We start from the raw sequence: 12,105 nt of genomic DNA, 5'->3' as shown, positions 1-12,105 counted from the left end.
CGATTCTCTTTTTCCGGTAAATTTTTTAATCCACGAATGTATCGCGCATCCTTTGCACAATAAACTGATCGCCCAAAACAAGAAAGTGAAAAACAAACTATGAAATATCCTACGTGGGAAACGAAAAACAAGGTCTACTTTACATCCAGATTTACAGCCATAGAATTTATACACAATTACTGTTTATGGGGTCTTTTAAGACCTTAAAAGTAGCGACTGCTATTTTATTCTCATTGTGCTGTAACAAGAGCAGGTGCGGCGCCAGGATTTGCTGCCGAGGGAGGGGTGGGTGGAGGGAGGCGCAGTAATAGATATGGAAAAGTACAATCTTTGGGCCAAGTATAGACAGATTGACTCCACCTTCTACAGTGGTTCTTTAAAAGCGAAATCTGAAACCTTTAATAGCACATACATTGCGGAAAGATAAACCAAATGAAAACTGAGTGCTCATCCACATCACCAAATGAGACAGGGCTCTTCGTCTCCTTCAACAAACCTCTATTTGAACAAAGTCTGAGAGGATTTCAAGATTTGGTAAGCTGATCAATCAACTCATGGAAAAGAACCGCCAACAATCGTAAACATTATTTGCCCTCACAGACATCTTAAATATTCGGCACCTGGTCTGTCTTAGAATTCGATAAATACGGCTTATGATATCCGTAATTTCAAGGTAGGTTCTATGGCATCCAGCGCGCTTAGTATATCTTATATATCTTAGCTTCAAGTAAATAAACACATGATACGACCGGCCTTTCGTCCTGGGAACCGTCGAATACGGACCAATCAGAGCGTATCTTTCTAAACTACCATTGTTTTCTAGCCAATCAGACAGGGCCCAAGATCTAGCAAGCGCGTAACCCTCCACCCCCCCCCCCCCCCCCCTTGCGGCCAAAAAGCGGATCATTTCTTATTAATAAATCTCCAAATTCTATGCCTTTTCCATATGATAACTATGACTACGCACCCTCTCTCGGCCAATCTGGGAATACGCCTGTCTGGTCCCCAAATATGAAGATTTAACAGTATCTGTATCATACCATCTCTTTCGCTTCCAGGAATCTGAATCATTTTATATTTGCGCTATTTGCAGGAATTAATATATTTTACACAGTGGATGAGGAGACGAAAAAGGGCTTGACATTTAGGCTAAAGAGATGCCTTTATATTGTTTAATTCTTTAACTGAATTCTTGGCTACGTCGATATTATTTTTCTACACTTGTTTTCCCACCTGTCTGCTGCTCAACCATTTAAAAAAAATCGATCCCTGAATAATAAGGACGTAATTGCCCAAAAGGTAATCTAAAATTAGCAGCAAAATTTTCGCGTAAAGCAAAGAGTGTCTAGAAGGTTTAAATTTTCACCTGTCTTCCTGATTATATCCATGGAGTTTTAATTTTTAATAATTGCTTTATCTTGTCAAAAATTCCACCCCCGTCCCGGTGTTAAAAAAAACTATGCAACTATGATTTCAGTTTAAAAATCACCGGTTGCTATTTAAGCGCAACAGTCAGTTGTTGAGGCTCGTGTGTCATATCTGAATTAGAGCGGTCTAGATGAGATGTCGTATGAAAGCCTTCGCCGGAACTATATGCAGACTACACGGGTTGATCTCTCAAAAGCTTTACTGACAGGGAGCAGAAATCCGTATCCCCGCGAAACGAACACTTGATCATCGAATTCTTGATGGTGCAAAAAAGAACAAAGCATCTATTTTGACGGCAAAGCTCAGCGTCGTTTATTGGTCGTTTGACAGAAAAAAAAATCAATTTAATCAACGCTTTTCCGATCAGTCTCTCTAAGTTATTTTCAAAACAGGAGGTCTGAATTTGACGGAAAAACAAGTGGTCGCTGAAAGGACATCAAGCAAAGAGATTTGTTTACCTGGGGTGTAGCCATCTGTTTTCAAAACATTAAGATCTTTATTGGTAAGTAGCTTGTACTTCTCGTAAAATTTAAACCGATACGATGAAGTATTGTGTGGATTCTATTAGCTATTGTATTTCAAGAAAGCGAATGCATTCGATGGATATCATGATATGACATGATATATGATATATGGATATTATGTATACAGTGGATACCAATGTATATTGTGCACCAGTCAATCAATTTGCTAGGCGTTACGCGAGGTAAAAATGGTTTTAAGCTCTTGTTATTGACTTTATCAATCGATTGATAACTTCTATTGCTTATCTTCTAAACAAAGAAAACATCTATTAGCAAGGAAAAAATGCAAATTCTGAGAATTGCTTTTTGTATCGACTCCGCACAACACTTTTATTTTTCTTTTTCTTTTATGACCGAGCTTTAAGCTTGCACGTTAAAAAAGTTAAGGAAATTGGATCGCCTTGTACTAAAAAAAATATCTACATAATTCTAGATCTGCCCTTCATTTACTTTATTGTTTCGTGTTTTCGAACGTTACAAGCATTAGTCCGGGATATCACATTGCTTGAAATTCCTTGTTGCTGTGTATTTAATTTAAAAAAAAAGCTAAATCTTTTCTTCTTAAATGTGCCCTGGAAATGTACATTGGAAAAGGTTTTAGCAGAACAAGTAAAGTTAAAGTAGTTTTTCCCATTGGCGTACAGCAGTGATCTTGGACTAAGGTTTTGTTTATTTGTCCATGAGATATTCCTGCATTACTGTGGTTTCCAATGTTCTGCGAACACTCGCCGAATATTTCAAGCACATCGTCTTCTGGCTTCCGTCATTCATAATCTTTGAAGAGTTTTCATTGGCCAGCACATGACGCACAAATGGCGTCCAATCACACCAGGGTCCGCAAGACGCGCTGACCAAAAGTACCAGTATTTCCGCTTGTTTGAATGACGGAAGCCTGAAAGTAGTTTATCAGTTGGAAATCATTGAGGAGTGTTCGCAGAATATTTAGAATCGCAGAAGAATGCAGTTGTCCATCAAACTCCAAAGATCGCATATTCCCATGTTCAGTGTAAATCTGAGCTAAAGTCGATCCCCTGCTGTCGCATTTCGAGGCAGATGTTTGTTGTTGTGGCCGGTAATCGTCTTTTTCGAGAAGAATAATTGAAACTCTCTCTAGTTTTGCGTTTAAACATTAGATTAGATTAATTGAAACTCTCTATTACAAGTAAAGTAAATCATTTTTGACATAAAATGCTTTTAGCACTTGATGAATTAACTTTTAGCTATCAATAATTTATCTACCTGAGAAAAAGATTATGGCGAAATATTGTATTTTAAGATTTTTTTTGTGGTGAATTATACACCGAATAATCGATTTCACCTTTATTGGTCACACAGAGATCCCTCCGCGAATAGGATTCAGGCAGCCGCCCAACTCGCTGCAGCTAAATGGATTCCCGTCGCCCGACTAAAAAACAGTCGATTGCACTTGAAAGTTGAAGCTGTGATTGGTTTAGACGGGATTTGAGTGGCGGACAATAGCCCGCCAAAAAGATAAGTCCATAGCTTTGACTAAAAGTCATCAAAAAGTAAAAGGGATTTTCGATTTGAACACAATATAAAAAGATCCTTAACTTTTTTTGTCACTTCACTTTATTGTGCAACCATTAAGAAATAACGCAGTTTAAATATGTTTTTCGTTCTTAATTGCAGACCGTCTTTTAAAACGCTTCCGCAAGCGCAGAATTGTTTACACGTTTTACATAAATTAAAGATTTAGCACATTATCTGCTGCCTTTTTAATGGCAAATACTGCTTCCCTGTTATGAAAGGATGGCGTGAACGCTTTCTTTGTGATTTTCAAGTGAGACAGAAAATTTTAAAAGATATCTGCGGCAGCGGTAATCTTTGGATAACTCTTTGGTCACGGGGGCTTTTTTATTCTTTGCAGTACACAGTAATTTTTAAAGCGCAGTATAATTATATGAAATAGGCCGTGAAACCACGGGAATTAGGATACTTTGTCAGCGATTTCTTAATAAAATAACCAAAAATGCATTCCCAATTTGTATTGAATATTGTATTCAGCGAATAAAATATCTCTTACCTTTGTGCGAAATGTCTCCTGCCTCCCGATTCAGCGAAATCCTTTCTCGTTATATTTCTATTTCTCTCGTCTAAAAACCCACGCGGTCGTTGTTTTCAACTCTCGAAACATTTGAACAGTACTGAGTAACCATAGCCTTTTGAGTGTTCGTGACTAGCCCGAACGCTCTCCGAACCTAACTTCGTATGTTCGTACATACGAAGTTAGGTTCGGAGAGCGTTCGGGCTAGTCACGAACACTCAAAAGGCTATGATTACTCAGTACTGTTCAAATGTTTCGTGGTGTATTGTTCGTAAGCAAAGTCACTCGGAATGGCTTACTGCCATTTGAGGGTTTATTGTGTCCATAATGGCTTTTTGTGTCATGATTTTAAAGTAAGTGTATAATATGTATCTTGAAAAAGCCGGGCCCTGCGGTTAAGTACCTGAAAAGCTGGAGAAATAGCTTTGTTTCTACAAACTCGAATCAAGTTAGAGACGGAAATATCAGGGCCAAAAACGCAATCGTCACTTGAGGCCTGTGCACTGAAAACACTAGGACACATCCTTTCAGTTTCTTGGAAACTTTCCCATCATTCATTGCAAGCATATTTTTTCCTGACGTTCCTTTCCGGTCTCTGTGCTTCGGGTTTCCTATCATATCAATATTTGGGTGACCTTAAAACTCGCTCGGCCAATCTCTTGGAGGCCTGGGTCTAAGGGCTTTTCAAGATTTGTGTGATAAAGATTTGACCAAGCGATAAAGTTTTTTTGACACATTTTTGCCTCGAGTCTCAAATTGACAGAAATCAGCATTTTTCACCATGTTTTCTGGAGAACAGGGAGCGGGAAAACTTTAGCTCTTCTAAATATGGGCATCAATGCCCATATAAGGCAATGCATACGAAGGACACTATCCGTGGGGAATATGTTTGATATGGACGTCACACGTCACCCAGACCTTCTCGTTCTTTGCCCAGCCCTCCACGGCCACAGGCATCCCGAGTAGAACGCCAGGTACGGATAAAAGGGAGATTTGTCAATGATTGCTGAAGTTGCCGCTGTTTGTACGGGGCTTCAGAAAATTCCCGGCGTATCTCCGTGTGTGTGTGTGGTTAAGTGGTATATTTTCCCTGGAATTCCCATAATGCGTCGCGCGCGTCCTTCCTCCCGTCGTTTCTTATTATTCTAATTATTATTTTTATTCTAAAGCTTTCCTTGTAACGCTAGATTGAGCTAGTTCTAGAAACCACTTATGTAGCCCCTTATCGCGCAAACTTGACACTTAATTGGAAGCGTAAGAGACATGAAGTGTGTTTATTAGTAGATTCGCCTCCGGCTACCTTATCCCCATAATGAAAAATTTTAAGTCTTAATTAAAAGAAACGTGATGCAAGCGTGCGACATTATTTTTGACTCGTTATTCAGTTATATATTCATTCTGAGGAAACTATAATCTAGAGTCTACAATTCTGCAAGAAATCTTATTATATGCTGAGCTAGAATTATTGGCGTTCATATTTGTGAACGGTTAAATAGGTTGTAAAAAAACTTCTTACCCAAAGCTAGAATTCTTCCTCGGATGAATTTGGTTTCTAAGGGAGTTAAAGGAAATAAAAAGTAGAGAATCTCTCCAGACAAAGCTAACTTTTTCCTTTAAACTTGAATTTGGTTTCTAAGGAAACTGAAGAGGATAGATCTGCAGAAAAGACTAGAATTTTTCCTCCAAAGCTGAGTTTTGTTTTTGCCTGAACTGATCTCATCACTCTTCACGTTGGTTATTTCCAACATTCCTCATGTTCGTGAAAAAAAAAAATAAGAAGTGTTCTAAACATAACACAGCCTTAGAAGCGATTTCGTAGGTGCGACACCGCGGAGAATCCAAACAATGTCTGAAAAAGTCGCAGTCAATCAAACCGGCTTAACCAATCAAATTTCTTGATGTTTGCAGCCGCCAAAGTTGTGACCATAAAAACTACTGTCAATGTTGCCGGAAGAACTAAAATATTTTCTTCCATTAGTGTGTGAGATCTCTATTATTTTAAACAGATTTATTATAATAATACGTACTTTATGTATTTTGTACACCAAAAACTGGTACTCGACTCTGCCTAATTTTTGTCTGTAAAAAAACTGCCTTGCAGTAGTCTTATTTAAAAACTAAATTTTGGCAGAGTCGAGTACCAGTTTTCGATTAGCCATATTTAAAAGCTCTGGTCAACGAACACGACTATTTGGGTATTTTGATTGATTTTATTTGATTTACTTTATGTATTTGGATACAATTAAGTGTTAAAAGAGATCAACAATTTTTGAAGAAATATCTCGAGACTTGAACGGTAAGGATGTTTAGAGAAATCATACTGTCTCTGTCATATTAATGGCATATCGTAAACGAAATATATAAAAAACATAACAAATTGAAGGGATGAATCATTGACTTTATCTTTCTAATAAAAAGGTCGATTTTATGAGAAAGATATGAAACATGTCTGATGCTTAATAAGTCTTCAAAAGTCTGATGTTTCATAATATAGTTTCTGTTTTGAAGATTGGAAAGATATTATTTCTTTTTCTATACGTAGACATAGATTTTGATGACAAAATATCAAATGCCTCAAAAATCAGAAATGCAGAAAATGTACAGCTGTTTTTAATCGCTATTGGTATTATTGCTTTCTTCAACTAATTCAAATGAAATATTGTTGGAATGGCTTCTCGTTAGGTTAACCCACTAAAGTCTCTGACCAATCTAAAAGCACAATTGAAAAATAAAATGAAAAGCCTGGAGGTAGTTCACAGAACATTGAAAAGAGCTGTAACATCAGAAGCATAACTGAAACAGAAAATTATGAAAAATGACTGCAGTTTTTATTCTCTTTTTTAAATTGAAATAAAAGTAAATTGTTCAGAAAACGTGATCTCTCGCGTGATGTTTACCCTAAGTATAAGAGGAACTTGATCTTGTTGACTTATAAGCCGATTTAAAGACATCAGATGGAACTTGCCTGCGGTGGTTTTCTTTATTTCATTTTTTTTATTCATATTTAGTGGTGTGGCAAATTATTGCCCTCGCAACTAACCCTAATACGTACTCGTACTTTTTATCGATTTTAATTGGAAAGAAATGTCATTTAATAGAGGAATTATCTGAGGTCGCAAATGTGTGGACAGATACCTCTAGAGATATTTATACAGCTTTAGACTTGAGATACCCAAAGAGCATGTCTGCCGCAAACAGGGCGGAGTTTCGAAATCAGGGTAACGGTGAAAGAGATCTTAAGACTGTCAAAAAGACCCCTTAAGACCATGGCTGAGGTCTGAAAGAGGTAAAAACTTGACAAGTCCTGTCTCTCTGAGTAACAGCAAACATTAAAGGAAGTGTTAAGTTCATCGTATACACTCGCTTTTTGAAAAACGCCGTCGCTTTTTATTTTTTCTATTTTTTCCTGTTTTTGATGGTCGGTCGAATAAGATCGATTCCTGTCTCTTTGAATAGAACAATCATCGCCAGAGGAAGTTTGTCTTCATAGTGCTCCACGTATAGACGTTCTGTCGCTTTAAAAAATAAATCTAATCGGTCCCTGTACTAAGCAACGTCTTCGAAAAGATCTTCGCAGCCTGTCAATTTTTACTAAAAAGGTTGCGGAAACAATTGTTTGAAGATTTGAACGGCGTGAATTGGAAATTCATTTTTTTTTCTATTGTTTAGAATCCCACGATCTGCAGCTGATAAAGAAAAAAAGTGATGTGAAACAAGGTAAATAATACATGACGTAGACAAGAGCGGTCCAACTCCCATTAATTTGACAACCGAAATTTATCTTACAGGTTTAAAGAAGCGACGTTGGTTGAATAAGGTTGGTTGAACGAGGTATTGCTTGCTACAAGTCAGTCGTCGTTGTTACAGAAGAATATAAAACCAAGGTGAAGTTAGGAAATAGTAATTTTTATGGAAATTGAGGTCGACTATTCCTACAGACGAAGAATAAGTAATATCAAACGCTGGGAAGTAATTAATGCTTTCCATAGGTGAATTCGATTACAAGAAAAAATAAGGCTTTTTCGAGTGCTCAAGCGGGGGCCATAACAAAGCCATAAACATTGTTCTAAAATCACTATACAACAGTTTTATACTGCAATCATACTTGTGACGTCAGACCAGAATCCTTATGTGATTGGTTAATTTTTTGTAACGATTCACCATTGGCGCTTCACCTGTCGAGGGATAAACACTTAGGCCGTGCTCTTTGAAGAAAGCTACCGAGCCATTTTCTACATGAAAAGAATCTTCATTGTGACGTTGGGAAAAATTCTATCCTTGTCAATCTTTGCCTGATATTGATGAACAGTTCTCCACAATATATCAACAATTTCGCAGAAACCCTTTGTGTTTGTTAAGGAAAGTGCTGTATTTCTGGTAACGACTTCTCGTAGTTTGGCCATCAGTACTGTCTGTGACTATGTGAGCAGGACAACGAGGAACATCAAATTCGTCATCAATTTACGGGAAAAATCTGTGTTATTTGAAGATAGCCGAACTACTTTTCGCATTGTCAGCTTTTGCTGACTGACTTTGGCTGTAGTCATGAGAACAGTTTAACAAATAACACCGCCTAACAACAGTTACAGTTACAGAACTCAGATATGAATGTCTCTGAGCTTGTAGAACCGTACTACGACGTTGACACGGCGCTCAAAGTGGTTCAGATAACGCTCTACTCATCAATCATCTTAATTGGGGCCGTGGGTAACGGAATCATTTGTTGGACTGTATTCCGCAACAAACAGCGGCGAATAAGTGAGTTCCTAATTGCTAACCTTGCGGTCACGGACCTCGCGACGTGCGTTGTAAGTATTCCCTTCGACCTTATCGAGCGCGCGACTGGGGGCTTTCCATTTGGGTCCATCATGTGTTTTATGGTGTACCCCTTGCAGACTGTACTCATGGCGGTCTCGGTCATTACCTTGCTGTGTATGAGCCTGGAGCGCTATCGTATCGTCATGAGCCCTTTAAGGCCACGCATGACAGCGCGCATGGCTAAAATCTGTATAGTCATCGCATGGATAGTCCCTGGGATCGTAATAACGCCATACGCGCTCGTCTTGAGGCTTGAAGGTAAACAGTGCTTGGAAAACTGGCCGGAGGATTGGTACGTGAAGATTTTCACGCTCTCGATATTCGTGCTTTTCTTCGTTATCCCACTTTTCGCTATTGGAATTTCTTACGCGCGCGCTGGAAGGAAATTACAAAACGATCTTCTTCGCTTCAAGAAAATGAGCGATACGCACTCACGTACGCATGCGCTGTACCTCCGAAAGCGCGCGCTGCAAAAGCTCCGCATAACCAAGGTATTCATGCTCGCGTTTGTCGTGTTCACAATTTGCATGTTTCCGACCCACGTCACCTGGCTATGGCACGACTTCGGCTCTGGGCGTACGAGTGATAACTTCTATAACATTCTAGTATTCAGTAGCATTCTAACGTACATCAACAGCGCTATTGATCCGTTTATATTTGGCCGAATAAGCATCCCTAATTTCGGCTCAGAGGCAAGGAGGCCCGAGGGATTGCAATGCGTGGAAGGCTGCTGGTGCGTGCTCTATGTTCTCCGGATCGACTCGCTGGTTGCTGAGAGACAGAACGCGATTCGTGTAAAGCGCTCCATGCGCTCCAGATCCTCAAGCTCAGGGAAAACGGTTCGCCGAGTAGCGACAAAACGCGCCGGGCTGATATCATACGTATCATCGGTATGACAAAAAGAGTGGGCCCATCATAAGGGGCTACCTATTAGAGGAGAGAAAGAAGCTATAAACTAAAGGGGTAGTGTCATTAGTTTTCCGTGGGCCACGGTTTACTCAATAATCCACCATTAGAGGAGAGACAGAAGCTATCAATTAAAGGGGTATTGTCATGAGTTTTCCTCGTGCCACGGTTACTCAATAAAACGCCATTAGAGAAGAGACTGAAGCTATCCATTAAAAAGGTAGTATGATGTAGTAGTTAACTCCAAAAAAAACTGTGTCGTATGAGAAGTGACACACGAGGACTGACGGCGGAAGACATCTTGAAGAATTCCACTAAAAGTCCTTATATCCGACTTGCATGGCGGTGTAGTTTTGTTTTTATTTTAAAAACAAAAAACTCTCATCATTTTTTTAAATACAACTTTCCCTGTTTTATCTGATATTTTAGAAATAGAATTAAGCTGGTTTTTTTTAGGATGGATTGAAATTCACTTTAATTCAAACGAATTAAATTCACTTTTGATTCTAGCATCTTATTTGCATAGGTTTTCATAGCCTACAAAACCAGTCCCGCAAGTCGGATCGACGAGCATTATTAGTGTGTTTTCTGTTGTTGTGGTTAGCGACCGAGTTTGAGGACAAGTTCAGGATGTTTGCAGATGTTTTTATCGCAGCCCCAGACAGAACTAGGCTGCCTGCTACAAAATCGGGAGGTGCGACAACTCGCGCTACGAAATTCCCTTCTGTAAACAGGCTTTGGTGCTTGGTTCTTGTGCAAAATATCGGGGTAGATCGCATGCTAGTCATGCTCTCCCCTATCTCGTACAGAATAGGCGACTAGCACTAAAAAATCACGTGACTTTTTGGGTTGCAAACTCACGCACGATTCGGCTTATAGCAGCAAATTAACAACAACAAAAAGCAATTTACTCAGCGCTTACGAATCAGCCAGAAAGCTTCTTTTTCCGGAAAGGCTTATTTTCCTTGAAAGATTGTATTTGTTCAGTCATGCGTTTGACACTCAAAAGGTTACGTGCTGATTTCTTAGTGCAAGTCGTTTATTGGCTCGGATGAATTCGGTCTCAAGTCGTGCTCGGAGATCCAGCGGTTATTTGCGGGCGCGCCCCTAAATGTTTCTTCCGCAGACTTTCGCGACCGAAGAAGGAAACCACTCGAACTTCGAGCATGAACCTCAAGCATGGTTGGCCGCCTAGTCCCGGGCGTTCTGATTGGGTCTCCTGTGGTTGGCCGCCTAGTCCCGGGCGTTCTGATTGGGTTTCCTGTGGGTGGCCGCCTAGTCCCGGGCGGCTGATTGGGTTTCCTGTGGCTGGCCGCCTAGTCCTGGGCGGCTGATTGGGTTTCCTGTGGTTGGTAAGAATTTTTACGTCACAGGAAACCTTTTCGCTCTCCCCAGTCCATATTTCCCCACAGTTGTATATGAAAGAGTGTAAAGAATGAATAGTGTACCCCATAGCTTTGGCGAGTAAGTCGTTGCAGAAAGGAAAATAAATCCATATCAATCTTGTTTTGAAATCTTTTTTATTCTAGGTGAGGTGAGGTGAGGTGAGGTGAGGTGAGGTGAGGTGAGGTGAGGTGAGGTGAGGTGAGGTGAGGTGAGGTGAGGTGAGGTGAGGTGAGGTGAGGTAAGAGGTGAGCTGAGGTGAGGATTACTAGGCATATGGTCAAACTATACATTTAGCCATTGACCCCTCAACCGGTCTGTACCGGCCGTGAGAAGTACCCACATCCCAAAGAATTTATAAATGAAAAATAAACGCAATAAGATCAAGATACTCAGGCATCAGTCTAAGGGATAAATTGTCTTGAAGATAACCAAGGTGATAGCAACTACTCTTCAGCCAAATAATAGCACAGGTTTTTTGACATATCTTAAAGTGAACCCTCTGAACAAAACTCTTACAATACCACACAAGGGAAAGCAGCAAATACAACTCAAGACACAAACAGATATCTTTATTCTGATCCTCCAGGTCCATTTCCATGACCTCAAAACACTTCCACTCTTTCCACACGTCCACTCTTTAAAAGCTTGTGAAACCACTTGGATGCCATTACAGATTGTAAAGCATTCTAGGAGATCTACAGAAAAACCGGGCATGGAATGACCAGTCAACACGCCCCTCCCCACAGTTAGAAAGTTGTTTATAAGTCTTCTCACTAAAAAGCCAAAAAAAAAATTTCCAGGTCATACAATTTTGGAATCACTTTATTTCCAGAAAAGACAGCATATAAGAGAGCTATGGTGATTAATTAGAAAATTAATTTTTGTATCCAGGCCAAGCAAAACAAGGAAACAACCCCATGAATCCACCTTTGCTTGCAAACATCCATGAGCACAGCACTCAATTATGCCCCAATAGTC

General features: G+C 39.7%; 1 protein-coding gene across 2 annotated transcripts; it reads left to right on the top strand.

Annotated features, from left to right (window-relative positions):
* The first annotated feature begins 497 nt into the window (after positions 1-497).
* LOC5502682 (neuropeptide FF receptor 2) lies at positions 498-11,247 on the top strand. 2 transcript variants are annotated; one of them, XM_048722455.1, is made up of 3 exons: positions 498-673; positions 7,687-7,734; positions 7,806-11,247. In XM_048722455.1, exon 3 carries the CDS (start codon positions 8,622-8,624, stop codon positions 9,729-9,731), a length of 1,110 nt encoding a protein of 369 aa, XP_048578412.1. In that variant the 5' UTR covers positions 498-673; positions 7,687-7,734; positions 7,806-8,621; the 3' UTR covers positions 9,732-11,247. The 2 variants fall into 2 exon arrangements, with proteins under 2 accessions (XP_048578412.1, XP_032226877.1); XM_032370986.2 differs by lacking the exon at positions 498-673 and adding an exon at positions 1,389-1,930.
* The last annotated feature ends 858 nt before the right edge of the window (positions 11,248-12,105 follow it).

Source organism: Nematostella vectensis, chromosome 15, assembly GCF_932526225.1.
Source record: "Nematostella vectensis chromosome 15, jaNemVect1.1, whole genome shotgun sequence".
Lineage (NCBI taxonomy): Eukaryota > Metazoa > Cnidaria > Anthozoa > Actiniaria > Edwardsiidae > Nematostella > Nematostella vectensis.
Note: the sequence above shows the minus strand (reverse complement) of the source record. Positions and strands in the feature narration are given on the sequence as shown.

Coding starts and splice junctions, on each gene's coding strand:
- LOC5502682 (XM_048722455.1), top strand. CDS start 8,622: ATGAATGTCTCTGAGCTTGTAGAACCGTACTACGACGTTGACACGGCG.